At 37.4% G+C, this 24286-nt stretch overlaps 4 protein-coding genes across 6 annotated transcripts; 1 reads left to right on the forward strand and 3 right to left on the reverse strand.

Moving 5' to 3' along the window:
* The first annotated feature begins 651 nt into the window (after nucleotides 1-651).
* Nucleotides 652-3756, forward strand: LOC103836390 (calreticulin-3). 2 transcript variants are annotated; one of them, XM_009112645.3, is made up of 14 exons: nucleotides 652-904; nucleotides 1001-1108; nucleotides 1229-1421; nucleotides 1537-1795; nucleotides 1883-1939; nucleotides 2044-2091; nucleotides 2229-2315; nucleotides 2417-2474; nucleotides 2575-2642; nucleotides 2803-2898; nucleotides 2996-3052; nucleotides 3152-3238; nucleotides 3356-3388; nucleotides 3476-3756. In XM_009112645.3, the coding sequence occupies exons 1-14, from the start codon at nucleotides 796-798 to the stop codon at nucleotides 3485-3487; spliced, it is 1272 nt and encodes a 423-aa protein (XP_009110893.2). In that variant the 5' UTR covers nucleotides 652-795; the 3' UTR covers nucleotides 3488-3756. The 2 variants fall into 2 exon arrangements, with proteins under 2 accessions (XP_009110893.2, XP_033133211.1); XM_033277320.1 differs by lacking the exons at nucleotides 3356-3388; nucleotides 3476-3756 and having other exon boundaries at nucleotides 3152-3315.
* A 5402-nt stretch (nucleotides 3757-9158) lies between these two features.
* On the reverse strand, nucleotides 9159-13556 carry LOC103836391 (aluminum-activated malate transporter 2-like). Of its 2 annotated transcripts, none has more exons than XM_009112646.3 (6): nucleotides 11921-13556; nucleotides 11685-11825; nucleotides 11091-11363; nucleotides 10752-10873; nucleotides 10493-10636; nucleotides 9159-10146 (listed from the first exon to the last, which is right to left on the reverse strand). In XM_009112646.3, the coding sequence occupies exons 1-6, from the start codon at nucleotides 12132-12134 to the stop codon at nucleotides 9508-9510; spliced, it is 1533 nt and encodes a 510-aa protein (XP_009110894.1). In that variant the 5' UTR covers nucleotides 12135-13556; the 3' UTR covers nucleotides 9159-9507. The 2 variants fall into 2 exon arrangements, with proteins under 2 accessions (XP_009110894.1, XP_033133209.1); XM_033277318.1 differs by having other exon boundaries at nucleotides 10752-10897; nucleotides 10995-11363.
* Nucleotides 13557-13804: 248 nt separating this feature from the next.
* Nucleotides 13805-16517, reverse strand: LOC103836392 (aluminum-activated malate transporter 1-like). The gene is made up of 6 exons (XM_009112647.2): nucleotides 15898-16517; nucleotides 15644-15784; nucleotides 15277-15549; nucleotides 14947-15068; nucleotides 14698-14841; nucleotides 13805-14464 (listed from the first exon to the last, which is right to left on the reverse strand). Exons 1-6 carry the CDS (start codon nucleotides 16106-16108, stop codon nucleotides 13877-13879), a joined length of 1479 nt encoding a protein of 492 aa, XP_009110895.1. The 5' UTR covers nucleotides 16109-16517; the 3' UTR covers nucleotides 13805-13876.
* A 331-nt stretch (nucleotides 16518-16848) lies between these two features.
* Nucleotides 16849-24017, reverse strand: LOC103836393 (serine/threonine-protein phosphatase BSL2-like). Its single transcript, XM_009112648.3, has 21 exons — nucleotides 23342-24017; nucleotides 22772-22832; nucleotides 22588-22666; nucleotides 22398-22477; nucleotides 22211-22305; nucleotides 22011-22110; nucleotides 21825-21894; nucleotides 21406-21507; nucleotides 21249-21330; nucleotides 20725-20904; nucleotides 20126-20393; nucleotides 19811-20033; nucleotides 19473-19643; nucleotides 18848-19086; nucleotides 18671-18755; nucleotides 18478-18576; nucleotides 18205-18404; nucleotides 18024-18099; nucleotides 17734-17869; nucleotides 17510-17640; nucleotides 16849-17424 (listed from the first exon to the last, which is right to left on the reverse strand). The coding sequence occupies exons 1-21, from the start codon at nucleotides 23748-23750 to the stop codon at nucleotides 17338-17340; spliced, it is 2973 nt and encodes a 990-aa protein (XP_009110896.2). The 5' UTR covers nucleotides 23751-24017; the 3' UTR covers nucleotides 16849-17337.
* Between the last annotated feature and the right edge of the window lie 269 nt (nucleotides 24018-24286).

Below are 24286 nucleotides of genomic sequence, written 5' to 3' on the forward strand. Positions count from 1 at the left end.
TTCACAAACATTCATTTTTGGAAATATGTGTGAATACATATAATATGACATTTACTGTATTTTACAAGATAATTAATCTTTTCTAGATTTTATCAAAAATATGTTTGTCAAAAAAGTATCAATCTCCTGTAACCAAATATTGATAAATGTTTTTATATTATATCAATTTCATTATAAATGGAAGATGTTAAAGAAATTCAAGTTCTTATAACAAATCTGAGAGACTGGAAACAAATTATCAAGGAGGATTTCTCAACATTTGCACCCAATTTTTTTTTTTTTAATTTAGGATACTACGTAAAACCACGAGGTCGATAGGCATATTATGCATTGATTAAGATTATACACAATGAGTTCGATGCCCTTGTCCATCACTATATTTATTAATTATTTGTTTTACCAAAAAGAAAAAAGATTATACACAATGAAGCCCCAAAAGGCCCAATCTATCTATATGGGTTTTCAAAGAGATTTTCATGGGCCGAAAGTGAACAGCTCAGTTAATAGCATCTGTGCTGAAAATGAGTGAAACATAGCATTTACACGAACTGGGATCATTTTGTTAAAATTTTGGCCCAGTTCCTACGCAGAAGAAACGACTTTGAACATTTCCACACCATGCGACGACTTGTAAACACGAAAGGAGGAAGAACAATCCAGAACCAGGGGTAAAATCGTAATTACACCAAACGACTTTGAGTCAACTCTCACTCCTATGTTCTCTCATCTTCTTTGTTATAAACTCAACCTACAATGTCAATAAGCAAGTGCTATAGAGATAGATTCTGATAAAAAATGAGATTAACCCAAAACAAGCTCAAGCCTTTCCACCTCTTCCTCTTCTCTCTTCTCACTCTAACTCCCTTGGCTTTCTCTGAGATCTTCTTTGAAGAGCATTTCGAAGGTGAAGTGTTACCACAACACTCTTTCTTAAAAAAGTTTCCACCTTTAGGCTTTCTATTTATAGATTTCTGCAACTAACTTAGTAAGATTCGTTCAGGTGGATGGAAGAGCAGGTGGGTCTTATCTGATTGGAAGAGAAACGAAGGCAAAGCTGGTACCTTTAAGCACACCGCCGGCAAATGGCCCGGCGATCCCGACAATAAAGGTACTTCCTTTCTTCTACCCTTTTAAGATATTTAACCAATTGGGTCTGAAGAATCAGTTAGAGATATGTTTGGTGTTCTCTAGTCTTTGAATCTTTGAAGCTGACTTCGAGTTTGTTTAGGTATCCAGACGTATAATGATGCCAAGCATTATGCCATTTCTGCAAAGATTCAAGAGTTCAGCAACAAGAACCGGACTCTTGTTGTTCAGTACTCTGTCAAAATCGAACAGGACATAGAGTGTGGTGGCGCTTACATCAAGCTCCTCTCTGGCTACGTTAACCAGAAGCAGTTTGGTGGTGATACTCCTTACAGGTTTAATCTTAATGTCTTCTTTTAGTGAACATCAGTTCCTAGAAGGTTATATAGCAACCTTAGATCAAGTTCCCTTGGCTTGGGGATTTTGATTAGTGTTTATTTTCGTATGCAGTCTTATGTTTGGACCAGACATATGTGGAACGCAGACGAAGAAGCTTCATGTGATTCTTTCATACCAGGGACAGAACTATCCGATTAAAAAGGATTTGCAGTGTGAAACAGACAAGCTAAACCATTTCTACACGTTTATCTTGCGGCCTGATGCTTCTTACAGCGTTCTGGTTGATAACAAAGAGAGGGAGTTTGGAAGTATGTACACAGACTGGGACATCCTTCCTCCAAGGAAGATTAAAGTTAAAAATGCAAAGAAGGTAAACTATTTGCAATGTGGATTACTAATTAGTAATTACACTTAGCTTAGCTATTAGTATGACTTATGAATGCTTTTTTTTATTCAGCCAGTGGATTGGGATGACAGGGAATATATAGATGACCCTGATGATGTCAAACCTGAGGTAACTTGTTTAGGAAACTTTGTAGCAATATATAAAGACATTAATTGTATTGAGAGGAAGCTATCTTATTTTGATTAAGACAACTGGTTTCTTCTTGTAAACAGGGTTATGATTCGATTCCTCGAGAAATTAGAGATCAGAAAGCTGAAGAGGTATGTACTGTTAAAAGTGGGTGGTCTCTTTTGAGTGATTTGCATTTTAGTAGTAGTCTTAAGTTTTTGGGAACTCATTGGTTTGTTATAGTGTTGTTAAGCTCTCTCTCTCTCACTCACTCTCTTTTTGTTATTAGCCTGAGGACTGGGACGAGGAAGAGAATGGTCCCTGGGAAGCCCCAAAGATCCCAAATCCAGCGTACAAAGGTCCTTGGAAAGCAAAGGTAAATGGATTCAACAGCCATCAATTTTTATGTTTTATTTACTCAATTTTTCTTCTACACCATTTGACTTTTTTTTTATCAAAACATTGTACTTCCTGCAGAAAATCAAGAACCCGAACTACAAGGGAAAATGGAAGAACCCATGGATAGATAATCCAGGCATGTTATTTAATGTGTTGTTTGCGTTTTGTGGGCTGGATTACTTCTTGTTGATGCTAATAAGCTTGAGCTTCTCTGTTTTTTTTTTGTTGCCTTGCAGAGTTTGAAGATGATCCAGATCTTTATGTTCTGAAGCCTATAAAATACATAGGCATTGAAGTATGGCAGGTAAGTTCTAGATCAACATTATTAACTTTAATACTCACTCCATCACCAAAGAGTTATATAATGGTTACTGCAAATTTTTAGTGGAACATAAAACAGAAAGAATCGGGTCAAAAGCTCATGTAGTGCAGATTGATTGAGAGATTGATGGTTAATATTGCAGGTGAAGGCTGGTTCGATATTTGACAATATCTTGATCACTGATGACCCTCAATATGCAAGAGCCATGGTAGATGACTATTTTGAACAGCACAGGGAGGTAAGATTTCTCCAAGCCTTTAGATATATTTTTGCTTCTGTGTTGTTCTGTATAGAAAATGTCTTAATTTTAATATTTAATATGATATACACACCAGTCTGAGAAGGAGTTATTTGCGGAAGCTGAGAAAGAAAGAAAAGCAAGAGAAGAAGAGGTTCTTTTTTTTTTTTTTTAAATTACAAATCATGTTCTTGTTTCTATGTAAAGTATCTTAGTCTTCTTGCATGGCCATACAAAATTTTGACAATTACAGGAATCTCGGAAGGCAAGAGAAGAAGGGGAACGTAGAAGGAAGGAGAGGGACCACCGGTATGGAGACAGGAGGCGGCGTTACAAACGGGTACGTACACCATTGATCAAACTCTGTGTTTCTTATTCTTCTTCTCAATCTTAACTCTGTTGTTTATAGAAAGATAGTGAATATGTTGGTAATGATGCTTTGTTTTGTTTTTTGCAGCCTAATCCACGTGATTACATGGATGATTACCATGTAAGTGGTGTTTTCTATCTCATCCATGAAAGATATTTAATTGCTGTGAAAATGGTTAAAACTTATATGTGTCTGATCTTTGTGTAGGACGAGCTGTGAGGCACAGTGGTGGGCATTTCTGGCATTGACAAACCAATGAAAACAAGTGTTGATGGGAGTAAGAGATGTGTAGAGAAGGAACATTTGGAAACTGTTTGGTTGTCTTGTGTGATTGTAATTTGTAACCTTTCTTGGGGGTTAAAATGTAACCCTTAGTATTCATATTCATGTTAAATGTATATTGGCATGAAAACTGTTACCTGTTTTTTTGGATACTCACAAACCTAAGTGTACGTGTCGCCTCTATGCTTGAACCTTCTTTCAGATCACAGTCGCACCCTCAATCTATTTGACACGGTTACCTGTTTATGGAGCATAACAAAAAAGACCTTGGACAAAAAGGCTAAAAGAGAAAGAAAAGAGGCCTTAAGGTTCGATAAAAATGGACCAGACCGAACCGTATATGGGATTTTTCTTTTCGTTTATGACAATCGTCAGGTGCTATTCTACGTAACTGATGACCTACTTGTGTCCCTAATAGTACATACTAATAAACATATAATATGGGTGCTCATTAAAAATCAGTTTAGGCGCTCGTCTAGTCGCAAATGAATATTTTTTTTTTTTCCCGTCAAAGTTATTTTTAATTAAAATTCAGGGGACTAAGCCCAACAAGGCTGGCCCAACACCAGAAACAAATTACAATACTAAGGCCCACAAAACGCTGGGCAAAATTTAAAACACAAGACGGGCCTAAAGCCCACACCAATCGCCACAAACTCAACGGGCCGGACTTCCCCTTATGACCCACTCGTCAAGGAGGCGGGACACGTGTTGTAATCTCCTTCTCAGCACGCCACGCGTCAACCTATACCTCGACCTGACCGTCGGCGAAGCAAATGAATATAAACGAAACATTTTTTTTAAACCAATTTTTTAAAGAAAAAAAAACGGTCTAGGTGTTCAAAAAATTAACCTAGATATCCATGTTAACAATATTTTTTTACAAGATGCTTAACCACAATTTTGTATAATATGTTAATCCATCTTGTGAAAACGTTTAAAAAGTCAAAAAGAAACTTAAAAACGCGTGTATGTTGGGCACAAATGTTAAAAAGTGTACCTTTTCTAACTTGAAACGTACGGGTAAGATCACATCATTGGAAACTTTATTATCAAGTAACAAAAAATAAATCAATGACTCGATACGCATTAAAGTCGTTATCACTAAGACTTTTGTTTTGTTTGTTCTTTAGTATTTCGTTTAATTTGGAACGTCCTTAACATTTTATAAGAAAAATAGATTTTGCTTATTCAACTATGGAATTAGAATTCAACTCATATAAGATTTTTTTTTTGTGTGCACAACTGATATAAGATTAATTGCAGAAAATCTAAAGGCCTCTGAAGAGCTTTTTGATAAGTAAGTGGAGCAGTCATGATAAGCGGAGTTGTCTATCATGTGTTAGCTTTCATAATGTTAACCCTAACATCTTTTATAATGTGACAAACACACCATTGGAATCCAATGACTGCAGTAGATTTATTTATTTTAATTTTTGATTATAGCTGAATTTCGGGTGTGCATTGTTGAAAACTATTTTTACAAGTTCAATGAAATAATAAAAAGTGTGAAGAGAAATGTATCTTTGGAATCTACTGGATCCAATGGTTGATGGATCTTCATATAAAGGTTAAAAAAGAAGTGAAATTTAATAATGGAGACAAATACCTAAAACTTATTAACTTACTCTCCACTTTAATTTGCCCGCCATTTTGTGCAAGAGGTTTGAAAAAGCAGTTGGAAAAATAACTAAAAAGCCAATAGACAAACGAGCACGAGCCCGTGAGTTTACGAGGACATGACCCTCCTTTAACATTTTCTTAGGGTTTAATAATGACACATCGCATTAACACTTATCAATCAGTTGCTCGTACACAATATCTATTTAATTAATTGAACTTTCATAGACAGAAAAGCATACACTAAATTTTCATATTTTGATATTATACCAAATATTCATAATCTATTGCAAGAAGGATTCTACCTTTTTCTTTACGGATATTCGTATCTGCCATATTAGGGCCACATATAACACTTTTTGTAATTACTTGACTTGCATACCTTTTTTTTATAACCTAACTTATAATCAACAAAAGTTGATATTAGAATACTTCCCTTGTATTACTTGAATTGCATACCTTTTATTTATTTTACAATTACTTGACTAGCATCCTTTTATTTATTTTACAACTTAAATATTTATTAATCATCTCTAATTTTTTTTATTTATTGGTTGGGAATATTCTAATTAATATCAACTTCTTCGCTTCATCTATTTCGTCTAATCGTCTTTAAAGCTACCTCAAGATCAATTTGACAGTCTCCCCGTTACTACTAGTGAGGCTCTTCTTCCAGAACCGTTTACAGATTATGGGGAAAATGTATATAAGGTGGCGAATTAGTTTGATGCGTCGAGTACAAAAAAAAAATAACTCTACAAACCAAGGATTTTGTAACATTGTTAATTTAAAATGTCGAATGATGGATACTTTATGATAATTACTATATTTACTGTCAAGAATCAATATCGCAGATTCAGTCTTAGTTATCACTCGATTAGATTCTTTAGTTGATTGTTGATTAGCTTAGATCGGATTCTTTTGTTGCAAATAGATCAAACACACAAGATTGTTTACCCAGACTTCGTTGCCTACTGTCTGGGGAGAGATCCAAACTCTCAAGCTTTCACTAGATCATATGTGAGTATACAGATTACAAAGAGCTTACAGCGGATTCTTGTTTCAGGTTAACTTGACACTGAAGTAACCGGAGAACAAGCGCTGTATCTGAAAATGCACCACCGGCAATCAGAGTCGTGAGAGAAGATCAGGTAAGCTCCTTCACCGTCGCTCCTTCACCGTCGCTTCTTCGTCTCTTCTCTCTCGCGTAGCTCTCTCTCTTTCTCTGTATCTGATCTCGTGTAACAGAAAAGTCTAACAAACTTTTCTTATCTTCTCAGGTTATGAAGATGATCAATGATCCTCAAAACGATGCCGTTCTCTTTAACTGATCAAGACTCAGTTGTGTGGCTTTGCTTCACTAAGCCCCAAACCACATTAGTCAGCGGCCCACTAGAGATAGCCCAAACCGAGATAGTGATACTCGACAACTCAGCTCACAATCTCCACCTTTGTCGGTAACACTTCTCTTTCTCTGTCGAACATATCTCCTCAGAACTTTCTTGAATCAACCTTCAAGCTCAATTGATCACTACTGTAGTTATCGCTGTTTCATCAACTCCACCTCTTCATTCATCTGTCGTATCATACACCCTGATTCACTCAACCATAGATGACTGACCTCATCAACCCGAATCAGAAAACTTCTCCTGACGCAGTACTTCCTCTGAATTTCTATAATCCGAAGACCGAGAGCCTCAACCGATTCTCATTATACATCCACGTAAGTGTTTTCCTCTTCGTCACAGTGCTTGAGTAACCTTCAGACTTTAACCAGTTCTGAAACCTTGTCGATTTGACTGTCTAATCCTTTAGACGTTGAATCAAGCTTACATATACCTGTTAGCTGACTCGTTTTATTATGCTCCTTCTTCCGAGGTATCTAATCGACTTGACCCTCAAGGAGCTCCACCAGCTTGGATTAAGCCACCAACTTGAGTTGGCCCAGACATCGCTCGAAAGCATTTCCAGGTAAACTCTTAGTCAGAAAATCTGAAGCATTTAGGGTAGTGTGAACTTTCTGTAGATCAACTAAACCTTCGCGGACCTTGTCTCGGATGAAATTGTACTTAGTATCCATATGCTTAGTTCGAAAATGGTAGACTGCATTCTTAGCTAAGCATACTGCACTCTGTGAGTCACAAAACAACTTAAAGCTGCTGAACTTAAACCCCAATTCATCACAGATCTTTAAAAGCCACTTCCCTTCCTTATATTTACCAGACAATACTTTCTTTCCTCCTTTGTAGAACGTCACTCGAAAATCAGATCCTTCATAATTACAGCCATTATTTTCCAACTGACCGTAAGATATAAGATTTCTCCCCATTGAGGGCATATACCTCACATTTGTTAGGATGACTTCAGTCTTGTCAGGATTTAGGATCTTTAATTTTCCCATACCTTTTACCTCACTGTGAGTGTTGTTTCCCATTAAGACTTTGCCTCCATCTATTTCCTCAAAATCAAACAGCGCACCTTTATCAGGAGTGATATGGAACGTGCATCCAGAGTCTAGAACCCATTCATGTCTTGTGTCATGAACGCTAGCAGTAAGTATCATTGGTTCTCTGGATTGTACCACATTTGCTGCTTGAGTCTTCTGATAGTTTTCTTTTCTCTCTGGGCAGTCCCTTTTATAATGTCCTTCTTTACCGCAGGACCAACACTCACGTGCTTTAGGCTTTTCCTGATTCTTCTTTGACCTGCTTCCATTGCTCTTACTTCTATTTCGATAAGTTGAGCTTCCTTGACGCTTACTTTGTCTACCTCTGTCAGCAAATAAGCCTTCACCTTCCGATTTGCTCTTTCCAAGCATGCCTTTTTCCCTTAACTCTGCTTCTTTGGCATAAGCGGCCAAAGTCACTTCTTTGACCGTCAGTGTATCTTTACCAGATCCATACTTCAGTGTGTGGACCAATGCATCATACTGAGATGGGAGACTTGTCAGTATCTGAATGGCTTGATCTTCATCTGATACGGTAATGCTTAGACTGGCCAGGTCATCGATCAGCTTTAGGAAAGAGTCCATGTTTTCTTCAATGCTTTTAGTTTCTTGCATCTTGAAGCTTGCAAAGCTTTGCTTGAGGTAGATTCGATTTGGGAGTGTCTTCGTCTGGTAGTCAGCCTCGAGAGCTTTCCATACTCCCATAGCAGTCTGCTCCCGCATGACTTTCCTTAGGACTATATTAGAAAGACTAGCGCATATGAGGTTTCTTGCTCTAGTGTCCTTCTCCTTAGCCTTAGGATCTTTCTCATCTTGCTTTACTGGTTTCAACTCTTTATCATCTCCATCTGATGATTCAGAACCAGTATCCCCTTCAAGGACATAGCCTAGTCCTTGTAGTTCAAGTTGCATCTTCATCTTGAACTTCCAGAGACCAAAATCCCCCCTGCCATCGAACTTCTCCATCTCAAACTTCTTAACCGCTTCCATGGAGATATGTTCGCAGTAGCAGCACCTCAACAACAACAGTAGATCGTCAATGCCTTAGATCGCTTTACCGCAACCTGATCTTAACCTCCTGCACTTAAACCAGCGCTCTGATACCACTTGTCAAGAATCAATATCGCAGATTCAGTCTTAGTTATCACTCGATTAGATTCTTTAGTTGATTGTTGATTAGCTTAGATCGGATTCTTTTGTTGCAAATAGATCAAACACACAAGATTGTTTACCCAGACTTCGTTGCCTACTGTCTGGGGAGAGATCCAAACTCTCAAGCTTTCACTAGATCATATGTGAGTATACAGATTACAAAGAGCTTACAGCGGATTCTTGTTTCAGGTTAACTTGACACTGAAGTAACCGGAGAACAAGCGCTGTATCTGAAAATGCACCACCGGCAATCAGAGTCGTGAGAGAAGATCAGGTAAGCTCCTTCACCGTCGCTTCTTCGTCTCTTCTCTCTCGCGTAGCTCTCTCTCTTTCTCTGTATCTGATTTCGTGTAACAGAAAAGTCTAACAAACTTTTCTTATCTTCTCAGGTTATGAAGATGATCAATGATCCTCAAAACGATGCCGTTCTCTTTAACTGATCAAGACTCAGTTGTGTGGCTTTGCTTCACTAAGCCCCAAACCACATTAGTCAGCGGCCCACTAGAGATAGCCCAAACCGAGATAGTGATACTCGACAACTCAGCTCACATTTACATTATATAGTCATCGAGATATGAATTAAGAGGTACATTTTACTTTTACTGAAACTTAGTTGAAAAGGACAAAAAGAAGGAAAAAAAAACCATGGTCGAGTTAGGCTAGATCCAAAACGAACTCTTGTTCAAAATAACTTTATTTAATACTGTATTAATATTCACCTAAATCCTATAATAAATAGTTATAAGTTATTAATAATTTTCTGATTACCACAATCTAAAACATCACTAGCATTAGTTTGACCACATAATACACAACTCGTATGTACATGTATTTCACCATCTTCATGTTTTTCATGGACTGAATCATCATCATCATCGATCTTTATGGCGACATGGTGACAAGAGTCCACTGAACTCTCTCCACACGACTGGTCAACAGTGTTTGATAAATCATCATCACATAAGATTGTGACAACATGATCATCTTGAGATTTGGTTGGCATTGCACGAACAGTGCTTACAGAATCTGACTTCTTGGATGACACGGTCGATTTCTTCTTGTTCTTAAATCTTGCAGCGGATGCGAGTTCATGTACGGATTGTGATACCTTTTCGGTTAAGTTTACAATATCAATGAGCAGAGAGACGGTGGTCGTTAATGCGATCATTTGTAGAGGCTCAACATCGTTCAAGATGCCTGATTTGAGTAAAGTAGAAAGATCTTTGCAGGCAGATTGTGAGTTTAAGACATGAATATCAGAAGATGATGATTTTCTCATTTTCTTTAATGAAATTGACGCTTCTTTCATTGATTTTCCTGACTCCGAGCTCATTTTTCTTAACGGTTCTTCTAGTTTCTTTTTGATGTCCATTGGGATCTAATAGAAAAAGAAGAGAACAAATAAATGGTTAAAACGAACATATATTATGTATAATGTTCATATGAAACATTATCAATATAATAACCTTTTTAAAAACATTTACGATATATACAAACATAGAGTAAGAATAAATATATATATAACTTTTTAATAGTACTTTAATTATTCATTTTTCCCCTCCAGAGGAGGCATCATTTCAAAATACAACAATATGAATATCAAGATAATATATATACAGAACGAACAAAAAAAAAGATAATATGTATACGTATTTGTTAGTATTTATTACTTTAGATATTAAGCTAAACGCAAAAACCTAACAAAACTATAGAAAAAATAATACCTGAAAATCTGAGTTGATGTATGAATTCAAGGCATCCATCCGGTAGGCACACTGCCTGAGTAATGCAGCGACGGCAAGGTATTGTTTCCATGGATGCCTAAATCTAAATTGGCCGTGACGCGGTTCCCATTTTGCAAAATTAGCCTAAACACAGTTTAACAATATACCATCAATACAGAATCCAATCCAAGTTATTGCAAAAAAATGGTATAACTACAAAAAGTGAAACGAGAAGTGGAAGAGAGAGTACACTACCCACCAAAGCTTCTTCATTGCTTTTTGAATTGAGAACACATTTATATTTTTCAAGATTCCTTCTTCTCTTCTCCACCTCCTTGACGTCCCCATCATCTGTCTCTTCAAAATATTCGTCCCCAAATTCTGCCAGTTTCCAACTTTTTATTTCATAATCATAATCTCAAAAATACCACAATATTTATTTATGTATTTAAAAAAGCAATACCAATCTTTTAGAAAGATCTAGGAACATTTTCAAGAAGATTTTGTAAAAGCAAATGTGATATTTTTGGTGGGGAAGTATTTTTAGGTATTATTAATTTATATACATAGTGAATCATAATTAAGTTAGGGAAAGAACCTTGAAGGAAGCGGGACAGTGTATCAAAATTGGAGGCAAGAAGAGAGTGAAGGTCTTGTCCAGCCCAGACAGGGCAGATAAAGATAGAGATAAGGACGCAACTGACTCCTCCCATTATCACTGTCGATAGTCTCTTATGCGCCAAATCCAATATCTCGTCTTCTCTAAACCCCGACACTGATATCAGTGAGAACGTCAATATGAATATCAATATCCCATAATCGTATCTCGCCTTCACCCGTGGGAAGAACCTCACGAACGTCGATAACGCAGCTGCACACACATATATATATAATATAATACCATGCATTAGTCATGGAAACAGTGCCCATGTACAACGAACGTTCAAATAAAATTTTATGCCTTTATTCTTCATATATTTTTATAATATCTACATACATGTACAACTAAAATTGTTGAATAAATTTGTGATATCATAGGCGACTGATTCTTTTGTATATGCTCCAGATCGGACCTGCTTCATAGCATCGAGTTCGAGTTTCAATGTTCTGGACTTAATACCCGAGGTGATTATGTGCCAAAAATCCGAATCTTCTTGGTACTCTATAAAGTTATGAGTGTTATTATGGTTACCTTGCGCAAAGACAAAGATGGCGAGTAGAATAGGTTCTACTGTTGGACCGGACAAACTTGCTAGGTGATGAGCTCCAACTCCTAGTCCTCCAGCTACTAATGTTGCCACTGCTCTATTTATTCCTTTCCCAAGTGTGGCACCTATGTACACACCAAACCAATGTTAAATCTACTTACTCCGTAAATATCAGACATAAATATTAAAGGGGCTGGTTCTGATCACATGTCGGACTAACCTACAGAAAATTCAAAGACGACAACGACGGTCATGACGGCCCACATTGCATTGACACCAAAGTTATCGTAGAGAGGTTGATAATAGTAGAAGGAAGAGACCAAAGCAAGAGCAAGTCCCACTTTGAAAGAATGAACTATTCTTCTTGGGTCTTCTTTTCCTACTCTCCTCCCTTCTTTCCATATCTCTCTCACTTTTTCCATTGCACCTTTCATTTACTCACCTCTTAAGCGATTTTGATTCTCTTAAATACTTCCAGAAGGAGAGAACCAAGTATAAAATGGCATGTTGTTTTGTCTCGATGGGTCGATGTTATTTGTAGAGAGCAATGAGATTCTTGTGTAGGACCGGACTCGTGAAATGTTAAACAAATTGAAAATGAAATATTATATTAATCAGAGACAAGAGTATTATTAATTAGAGGCAGATAGTACTTACGTGAACAAATTTTATTTTGTTGCTGATTTTATTCGATGTTTAAAAAGCAGAGCCATTAGTAGCTAGCAAGCTTTATTTTTCATTGTTAATTATGTTTCGGAAATTTCCTGTGAAGGTTCATGTACAAAAGAAACTCTTTATGTAAATATTAGTGCTTTCCACATTTGATATCTAACTATTTAAAAGTTGGTATGTGTACATTAAAATAAGTATTAATAAAACTATATATTTGTTTTTTTTAATTTGTAATTTATAACTCTTTCATATTTATCTTCATTTTATACAAATAAAAATTTTCTTAAATTTGAAAGAAACGTTTCCCAAAACTATTTTTAATGATATAATGAACAAAATTTCTTTAAATACAAAGTACGTTATATATAATAAGGTTTCCATCAAAACTGGTTAAAATAGTTGGATCGTACTTAAACTAAATTTTACTTATGTGCTAAAATTACAAATGTATTTATTAATTAGATCACATGAACTATAGTTATAAAGTGTACTCACTTATGCGTCTGTCTTTTTTTGAAAAAAATCAAGAAGACAGTGGAGAACAGATTAATTTCGAATGTGTTATCAAATAAATATAATTTCAATTATAAACATTTGTGGGGAGACTTAAAATAATGAAACAAACATTCTAGTAGTTTTGGTTATTGACATGACTAATCATGATTCATGATTCCAAAATAGAAAGATAGTCAAATTGCCATTTTCCCCATCGTTTTCTATCTTTCAAAGCCAGGGATATTCAGTCCATTTGCTCAATGACACATGATACTCGAAATCTCGGAGAATTAACTCACACATATATTACTTCACCAATTTAAGACATATCTTGGCATATTTCACCACTTGTCCAATTGTTTATTTTGTGTATAATGACCATATCCACCAGTATTCTCTGTTTCTTAGCTAAAAACAACGTATATAGAGTAGGAGATTAATGTATCGATATCGGTCCAAGTAATATTTAATTAAGTTTAGAAAAAAAAAAAGTAACATTAAATTTAAAAGTTAAGGAGAACATGGTTAGAACGCGTAAGTAGATGGCGGATGGTGCCCCTTTTGCACCGAGTTACACTCAGCCTAGCGCCCATTACCCCAATCGAACGCCACATTTTTATAATATTTCAGTTAAAATAAGAAAGTCAAGTTACATTTAAGAATTTTTTTTTTACAGCTGAAGTATTTGTTTTGGAAAATGAGTCTTGATCACATTTTATATGTGAAATTGGCATTTTGTAGGTAGTTTTTAATATTATTGTGCTTAGTGGATATTAAGGCCTCTTATCAAATTTGGGTTGGGCTATAAACCAAATTTCGAATAGGTCATGAAGTGATTCGATGATTTTTGTTTGTGGCTGATCCATCAATAAATTTGCCACGTTTTTTACCTTTGAAATCACTCAGATGTAAAATACTTTTTAAGAGCATGGGAAAATGAAAACCAAGACTTTATTATAAAAAAAATGTGACCAAATAGTTCAAAACAAAACAATGCATGAATACTACATCAAATCTGAAGTATACGAACACCCAATGAATGTTCTAGCATCATCCCGACCCCATGTACGCAACTCGTATCTACATGTATTTCACCGTCTTCAGGTTTTTCATTGATTGTATCATCATCAACAACATTGTTTGATGTATCATCATCATCATCACTTAATAAGATCGTGACAACATGATCACCATCACGAGAATTAATTGGCATGGCACAACCAATGCTTCCAGAATCCGACTTCTTGAGTGACACGGTCGGTTCGGTCGGCTTCATCTTGTTCTTGAAACTTGCAGCGGATGCAAGCTCTCGTACAGATTCTGAGATCTTTTCGGTTATATGAACAATATCGTTTAGTAGTGAGACCGTCGTCAGCAATGATACCATTCGAAGAGGCTCAACATCATTCAAGATGCCTGATTTGAGTAATGTGGAAAGAGCTTTGGATGCAGACTGTGAGTTTATGATATGAATATCATAAGAAGATGATTTCATCATTTTCTTTAATGAAATTGACGCTTCTTTCAATGCTTTTCCTGACTCCAAGCTCATTCTTCTAAACGGTTCTTCTAACTTCTTCTTTATGTCGATTGGGATCTAATAGAAGAAATGAGAATAAGTAAAGACTTAGAAGGAACATAGTTATGTATAACATCCACATAAACTATTTACGATATATATAAACATAGAGTAAGAATTTTAATATGTTTTTTTCTTTCCTTTGTGTTTGCATCTGTGATTCATATTACAAATAATACGTATAACTTGATCTTTTTTATTTCATTATTATATATGCAAATTTGTAACAAAGTTGTAGAAAAAAATACTACCTGAAAATCTGAGTTGATGTATGAATTCAAGGCATCAATCCGGTGGGCACATTGCCTGAGTAATGCAGCCACGACAAGATATTGTTTCCATGGATGCCTAAATCCAAATTTTCCGTGAGGGGGTTCCCATTTTGCGAAATTAGCCTAAATACAATGTAACAATAATATCAATACATAATCCAATAGTTCAAAAATTGTATAAACTAATAAAAGTGAAGCAATAAGGGTAAAGAGAGAAAGAGTACACACCAAAGTATCTTCATCACTTTTTGAGTTAAGAACACTCTTGTACCTCTCAAGATTCCTTCTCCTCTTCTCAACCACTTTGATGTCTCCATACTCTCTGGCTTCAAAATATTCACCCCCAAACTCTGCCAAATTCCCACTTGTATATAAGTATATATAAGAGAATTCTCAACAAAAAAAAAACCTAATTTAATTTAAAATTAACTGAAGATAACAAAAACAGTTAATTTTGATAAAGTTAAAACTAACATTTTTTTTTTTGTAAAACATCATACATATGGAAACGGACGGAGTATAAGAGAGTTTTAAAAATAATATAACAACAAAACAAACCTTGAAGGAAGTGGGAGAGTGTGTCCAAGTTGGAGATAAGAAGAGAATGAAGGTCTTGTCCAGCCCAGACAGGACAGACAAAGATGGAGATAAGTATGCAACTGACTCCTCCCACCAACACTGTTGATAATCTGCTCTCAGCCAAATCCAATATCTCTTCGTCTCTAAACTGGGACAACGATATCAGTGAGAACGTCAATATGAATATCAACATCCCATAATCGAATGTCGCCTTCACCCTTGGGAAGAACCTCACGAACGTTGCTAACGCAGCTGCACATACATATATCACCGTTACTTTTCTTCTAGTTCTAGGTAAACAGAAAATGTGTATGCGTGCAAATATGCGTGTGTTACGTAAGGTTACCCGTTACAAACACAAAGGTGGCTAGAAGAATGGGCTCTATTGTTCGACCAGACAAACTTGCTAGCTGATGAGCTCCAAGTGCTAGTCCTCCTGCTACTAATGTCGCCACTCCTCTATTTAGTCCTTTACTAAGTGTGGCCCCTATGTACACACCAAACCAAAGTTAATAATATACTCATTTTAATATTTCCTTAAGTCATTAAAAATATTAAAATGCTAGCTAGGAGGTAGCTGAGTCTGGTTACAAGACGAACCTACGGAGAATTCGAAGACAACAACGACGGTCATGACAGCCCACATTGCATTGATACCGAAGTAATCGGTAAAAGGACCGAAAGGTTGGTAATAATAGAAAGAAGAGACCAAAACAAGAGCAACTCCTACTTTGAAAGCATGAACTATTCTTCTCGGGTCTTCTTCTCCGACTCTCCTTCCTTCTCTCACTATCTCTCTCAGTTTCTCCATTACACCTTTTGATGATCACTCACCTCACCTTCAAGCAGGAAGAGATAAAGAAATAGAGAGAAGACTTGTTTTGTATACATGGATCGATGTTATTTATATATACATAGCGTAAGAGACTCTTGTCTATTGTCCGGGACTCGTGAAAATGTTATCTTATTATTATAAAAAAGACGCATAGTGCGGTGCAGTACGAACTTTGAACGTTTAATGATATTTAAGTGAAATAGTATTATTAAATTAACCATATGGAACCTAGTCTAGTTAGTTGGGTACTAGTTAAGCCCTGCCTCAGTGAAACGTGAGTTTATTATGTTGAGCTGGATTAGTTAGATGAGCAGGTAGTCATTAATTATATTTTACTTAATATGTATGTATATAGTAGTACAGTGAATGAGATATTTGATTAATGAATGAGAGAAGATTAATATAGCTCATTAATGAAATTTTTTTAACATTGGCTACTACGACTATTCAAGGGTCCCAATATTGGTTCAAGATCATATATGACTATTACAACACTTGACATGTACTCGTCTAATCAAATTGGTTGGTGGTCTCTCTAGAGAGGTAGAATTGTGTTTCCAGTTTCCACCCATTCCTACTTGCTGTCTATAGTGTCTAAGCTCACCGTTACACATACACACAAAAAAAAATAAGAATTTTTTTTTGCAACCTTAAATAACCCCAAGGGAGCCAGGAAATTTCTTGGTATCATGATAATATGATGTTATCAACACAAACGTTACAAAAGTATGAGCTGCTTAATGAATATAAGTTAAGATACACAAAAGCCCCAACGTCTATATGATACAGAATAAATAGAAAACCAGCAAACCATCCATCCCCCCCCCCCCAACTAACACACCCTAATACGGATGATAACTCAAAATCCCACTCGCCAAGAAACTATACCACAAACCAAAACGAGAAGATAATAAATTGGAGAGAAACACAAAGATTTTATAGAAAGCAGACTAAATAAAGTTGAAAGAGAGAACTAAAGCCCAAACGAATGAACTCTACAAATCACTACTAAACCACCACCAAAACTGACTTCTCTACCCTTACGGCATCTCAATTTACAACAACCCCCTGATATCTCCAGACCCTCATCGTTTCTCGTTTATCGCTCATCTTTTCTGTACAGAAACATGAGGAACACCAGGAGGCAGATGTTACAAAGTGTGTGGCTGCGGTATGTATGTCCACGAGTGCCTCTTCCGTCTACCTTACATCCACGCCAGAGAGCCTCCTTTGTCATTTGGAGCTTGTGGGCGTCCTCTGGTTGGTGTCGCTGGCCTATTTGCGTTCAGCTCCTGCAAAATGCCAATACCAAACTAAGTACCAATTTTTCATGTACGTATACATAAGATTTCACTAATGAACTGAAGCAATAGCAACCTGCATCCATGTGTCATCTGGATGTGAAGCTTCAGTTGATGAAAGTGCTGGAGGTAACGGATGAATGAGCTTAGGAACCACTACAAGATCTCTCCCCAATACCAAGATAGCCCCAGCATTGTTTGCAGTACCTGAGGTTAGTGTAAGGTTATTAACCAAACAAATATAATCACATGAAGGTATCTGTTAAGATTATGGCACTAGTGAGTTCATCATACACATACCACAATAGTTTGTAGCTGAAAAGAGAGTTATCAAATGCCCCTGAGCAAAACGCTCAAACCCATCCATCACGCATTCGTGTGCACGTACGATTAATTGAAGATCATTGTTGTTGCAGAACTCCATAACACGATCAGGCTGCATTTTCCAAGTCATGGTCAATAACAGAACAGGTAAAAAGGAAATGCAAAAGAAATTAACACTTCTTTATATTACTGGGAGCAGATCTTATGAAGGGAGGAAAAGCAAAATTCAAACAACTTATAAATTTGAAACAAATAAATTTACTCACCCCAAATGTAACCAATCCAGGGCCTCTAGCATTGGGCCTTAAACCTTCCACACTGTCATTTTCAGTCGGATCCGACCTAATGAATTCCAAATTAACAAACTTGTAAGACTTCCAATTAACAAACTTGGAAGACTTCGACAACAAAATTGACCAGAGCAACATATAGAAGATATAGACTGACCATAATAAATCCATGAGTACAATGGAGCCAGCTTCCATTGTAATTGGACGTTGAATACTCTCTATCTGCTCCACATGATTTATAGAACGACCAATACCCCCATGCATACATAAAATTTTCTTCTCAATCGATGCAGCAAGCGGTAGCCAATTAAATAAACGGTTTATTCGGTGCCACACCCAGATTCCATCACGTTCACCCTGCAAAGCAACCACAGCGTGAGACAACTAAACATGGAATGGAAACAAGAGATCCAGAAGCATAATACATTACCATTCGCTCAATACACTCGATTCGGAAGCCAAAAAGAGCATTAATATCAGCAGCTTCATGGTTTCCCCGAATTAAGTGTACGTTATGCTGGTACTCAACCTGCATTAATGAAAGTAGAATGTCAAACCCTCTATGGTCAAGCAACTAGAACATCTGCATCAAGTCAAAACTAACACAAGACACTTAGAACAACCTTTAATGCAAGCAGAAGGCAGATTGTTTCTAGACTGTGTTGACCTCGATCAACATAGTCCCCTAAGAAGAGGTAATCGATGTATCTGACAATTATACAACAGAATTTTAGTAATGTTCCAGCAAAATAGCAAAAGTAAAAGAAGTAGCGGCCCATGACGTCAGAATGTGAACTTACGATATGTCTCCAGCTGTAGATGGTGAACCATATTCATCAAAAAGGCGCATAAGATCCCCAAACTGTCCATGCAGATCACCAAATATTTTGATAGGAGCTTTAAGTTGTAATACAGTTGGTTCATTTGAGAAGATACGTTCTGCACTATCACAAAGGTCAGCTATTTCATTGCAATCTAGGAAAAACTGGCGTCGAACTGGAGGCTTCCACCCACGAGGCTTTAAAAGATGAGCTATAACCTATTATCACATAGTTGAGAAAAAAGCTCATTAGAACCCGTTAAAAATAATTCATTAGAATTCCGAATTAAAAAGTAATCAGTTTACGCAACCAGTTTCAAACTAAACAAAACAGAATGCAAAGGTATTTTCACCAGTGAGTTAGCAGTAAATCAAAAACGGAGATAGTATACTATACAATAGCAATTGATGATACTTTCATTTTTTTCATTGCAACCAAACGATCAATCAATGTCACAGCAAGAATGCATCGTAATATATAATATTTCACGATTGTACCCTTTTTATCATAAACTTTTACCAAGTGTATTACTGTGTTTCTTAAATCCACAATTAGGATCATAAGATTCTATTGCAATACGTCGTGTGGAGAACCAAGTTTTTACCTTCTTAGGAACACTACTGATTGACATTTGTCGATCTAATAATTTCCTCGCTGCGGTTGCACTTTCTGGTGTCCCATAACTGACACGTCGTCCCTCATTTTCAAATTGATCAATAGAAAATTGTCTAGCCATTCCACCCAAGGCGCCACCAGTTTCTGCAGCAACCACCACCTAATAACAAGTGCCAGAACCATTATAAACCAAAAATGCATTACTGGTGACTCTGGGGCAAGAAATATTTATAAATGAAGAACATGGTGTTAGAAATATATTATTATTTAAGACAATCAAGTGTGGGTTGTGTTCAGAAAAAAAAAGACAACAAGTGTGGCACTCACAGCTCTATGATGAAGACGAATCCCTGCAGATCCCATAGAATCTGGCTTCATTAGCGAAAATGTAGGTGTCCCACTAGGTGAAGCCTCTCCACCACAATCCCTATCTGGAAGCTCAACTTCACCATTGACCTGCCGTGCCTTGGCAGCAGCCAACGTAGCACTGATCGCCTCAGCTTCTGCCGCTGATGCTTCAACAAGATACTCCACACCCTTGCTCGTTCTCCTACAAAGTTGTTTTGGATAGTCGTCACTAAATACATCACTGTGTTAACCATACAGCACAAGATAAATCAGTAGTTAAGGAAGTTGGCAAACCTGATTCCTGGATTGATTGCATTTTCAGAGCTTATATCATTATGCAGATCACCATTTACAGGGGGTGCAACAGGGCTTTCCAGCACAACAGCACCATCAGCAGCTGAATCAGATAACTCCCTATTCCTTTCGTCTGAAAAACCATACCTTCCAGGTAACCGACCTGGAGCCGAATTTGTTGCCGCAGCAGCAGCAGGATGAGAAGCCGCATATGTTGTTTCCGCAGCGGCAAGATCCTCAGCAACTAAAAGGCCATCGAGTAACACCCCTGAAGTATCACCAATATATAGTTAAGTCGTTGTGATGCCATCTTTGCAATTTGAACAGGTGCAAACTTATTAAAAGATGGAGAGAACAAGGTCTGGGAGAAATCCAAAATTAATATAATCTGTTAGATTTGAATCTCAAATACATAGTTAAGCAAGTGCAAGTCTACAGTGTCACAGCCAGCCATACGATGTATACTATATCACATTCAGTGATCAATCCAATCATAGAAATGAATTCCTCATGAAGAAGCATGCAGTGGAAACTGTGGAATCTATGTATCAGAAATCATTAGGTACATTGACATAAGTCTTGCCTATATTTCTTCTTACCTCCACGTAGACCGCCATAGATAAATATCAAATCACCGACTGCAGCAGCAGCATGTCTACAACGCCTAGTCAGCTCAACAGAAGCATCACCACCAGCCGCATCGGCACTGTACCTGCCAGTTCGCGGACTAGTAACAACGGATTTCGTATCACACCATACACCTGCGGCAGTATCCAATACTGTACAAAGACAATAGATGAAATAATCAGAGAACTGTAGATCCACTCAGTGCACATATTATTATAAAACCATTATGTATCTCGTCTAGAAATGAAACACATTTAACAATGGCTAAAATGCTTCAGTGATAATTTTATGGCTAGAACCACGTCGATTGGCAAAAAAGAACAGCATATTCCTCTATACAGCTTTCGTCTATACATGATGAAACATTTCAACAATGGCCTACAGAAGACTAAAAATGGTGCACCTATTATCAAGGAAACTAAGTATTTTTTTAACGACAATCCAACAGCACAAACATCTGTACAGATATTCAAGTTGCTTCTCGTTGTTTGCTAACCTGCAACACTGGATGAATCTTCAACCATGCGTCCACCACCAAGTGCCCCACCGGACACATGGAGTCTTGCATTTACAAAGACCTAAAGAATCCATCAAGCAGTTTAATTATTCTGATGAAGCCAAAAAAGAGAATTAAAGAGGAAGAAGTATCATACTGCTGCATGCTGATATCTGGCAGATGGTGAGACACCAGGAGCTATGGCCCATTCCCAACGTCCATCTCTGTGCTTAGCAAGTCCATATGCACTGGCCAGAGGCTATCAATTCAAAAGAACAAATATTTATCCCTCAATCAAGTATTCAAGACCAAGACAGTCCACTGCTTTCAAATTTCAATCTACAATGACAACTTCTCATAATAATGGTCGTGAATAAACAACTAATTGATAATATCATTCCTTGATGACAATTTCAATTTGGTCTGTGAAGAAACACAACCTCTACAACAACGGACTAACTCTCATGGTCCCATTCATATCTCACAACAAAGAAGAAGCCAAGATTCTATCAGTGGGTCCGTGTCTGTATCGAGAGAGGCAATTGAGCATGATTATAAATAAACTCTGCCACTTACCACACTATTTGCATCCCTTCCACCACAGAGGAGAAGAAGACCATCGGAACGCGCACTTGCAGTTGCATACCTAGGTACAATGTACAAATAGCATAAACAATATTACTCCAGTTGAAAGGATAAACAATATTACTCCAGTTGAAAGGACTCAATTAGTCAATTATCAAGGAGTGTAATCAAACTTACATGCAGGGAGGTGGACCTTCTCCTTCTGGTTCCAGCTTACGCCATTCATAAGGCTTGGCAGCAGTATCCAAGGCCCATACATCAGCGAGAGGACGTTTTCCTAATGGTTTAAAAAGGTGTTCAGAAACAAGAAGCTTTAAGGATAACATGATGGTCCAACATAAAATACTGAGAATAAGCCAACATAGAACACTGCATACCATCATTTCCACCAATCGCCATGAGATATCTTTGTCCCACAAGTGCCATGACATGTCCATAACGCGGTCCTGGTCCAGGACCCTGAACAACAACCCTGGATAGAAAATATAGCCCTATATCAAGACGCAAACTAGTAAAAGGAATCCGAAACCGAGTAGCGACTATTGACGGGTTTATTTTTCAAACCTGTGCCATCGTGGCCGTTGTTGAGTGAGATCAAGAACGTGAAGGTCTTCGGCAGATAAACCAGCAGGACCAATTCCACCCTGCACCAGAGAGAGAATTCATAAGCACTTTCAAAGCTGACTGGAAATGATCATTTTGAATCGATAGGCTGACATCATTTACATAATAAAATAGCATTGTTTTCCACTACCTGAATAACTACCATGGTCCCGACTGCAGTTGCGACATGTGCGGCTCTTGGGGTTGGTGGTTCCCCAAATGGTGTAAGCCTGTAGACTCATTTCATCAAATTAACTGGTATCCCAACTTATAAAAAGAGCAGGATCTCATGCGGTTACATATACAGGAAAAGAAAATACACATTTTATGCTCACCTAGTCCACTTGTTAGAAAGGACATCATAACAATGAACATCGGCTGTTGCTCCAGCCAGCCCTGCGCATCAAAAAACACGCTAATTATTTTTTAGCAAGTCTAGAAAGCTAAAAATAGCAAGAGCTTGAACATGTAATCTATAAGCAAACTAATAAAAATATAGATCCTAGATCTTAGAAATGCTAATCTCACATGAAAAAGGTTACAATTTTAACTTGACTTAACAAAAAGGAAGGTAGATAACGAGATCTCGGAACTCGCACAATTATTTTAAGGTATGAACTAAAGAAGAACGTGAACGTGAAACTGAGGAAAGCTACTGTAAAAGCTTGACACCACCATATAAATCAACAAAATCAAAGCAAGAATCACCAAACTTTCCAAACCGAGACAAATTCACAAGGATTCCAAGCAAATAACCAATAAAGATCTTTGTAATAGCTAAATCTTCAGTAGTTTAATGCTTGTCAAGAGCCACGTGTCCCATTAGGAGAGAAAAATAAATAAACTTTCTAAGAGACAACCAAAACTAGAAACAAGTGAGGCAAAAGGAGAAGGCAAAAACGTACGAATGCCAGCACTCGGAGCTGCAGAAGTCGGAGTTCCAGTACCACCAGAGTTATCCTCAAGCGCCGTAGCACCACCAAACAACACAAGACGAGGCCCAATATACCCAGGCGTCCCTTCCTCGCCAACAGCCGGAACCGCCGTCAACGTATGACCGCACCTAGGCCCAGGCCCATCCTCCTTCTTATCCATCAACGCATCAACGACCGAGTACGGCGGCGCGCACCTCGGACCAACAACGACTTGCGCTGATTGCGCTTCTCCTCCTCCCACAGCTTCCTGCTGCGACGGTTCGGGACTCGAAAAGGCAGGCATCGATCCTCCTCCATCCCCCGACGCATCCCTCTGAGATTGCGCTTCGTCGTGCTGATCGTGATCGTGCTCGGGGACCATAGACGAATCTTCGTCCATTGTTTAAAATCAAAAATCTCAAAAGCTTCGAAAAGTAAAACCTAATTTTAGAACCGATCCAGCTACGATTCGAATAGGAGCGAATCTCTGATCAGCAGCATCTCTCTCTGAGTCAGTTCTGGAGAGGTGGTCAGATTCGTCGAGCTTCGTTTATAAACGGAAACAGTTAATTTTCCCTGGGAAGAAATTACAACGAAGCAAACATTCGTCCAACTTTTTCTTTCTTTTATCGACTCTCTCTCTCTCTCTCTCGGAGTATATTTAAGGGAAGACAGATATACAAGATCCACCCGGTTATTTAACGATATCCAAATCCGAACCGGAACTCATTTTCGGATCGGTTTAGATTTTTCGGATCGGTTAGTTAATGTATCAACTAGACTTGGGCTTTTTTACCTCATTCCGAAGTTTCTACCAAACCTAAACTGAGAAAACCAAATTCCGATTCGAACTGGTATACAAAAATATCTGAACTGAAATTCAAAATAAAATTTAAAAATATTTGAAATTAGTTAAATATATTAATGGTTTTATAT

The sequence above is a fragment of the Brassica rapa genome, chromosome A08 (assembly GCF_000309985.2).
Source record: "Brassica rapa cultivar Chiifu-401-42 chromosome A08, CAAS_Brap_v3.01, whole genome shotgun sequence".
NCBI classification, from domain to species: Eukaryota; Viridiplantae; Streptophyta; class Magnoliopsida; order Brassicales; family Brassicaceae; genus Brassica; species Brassica rapa.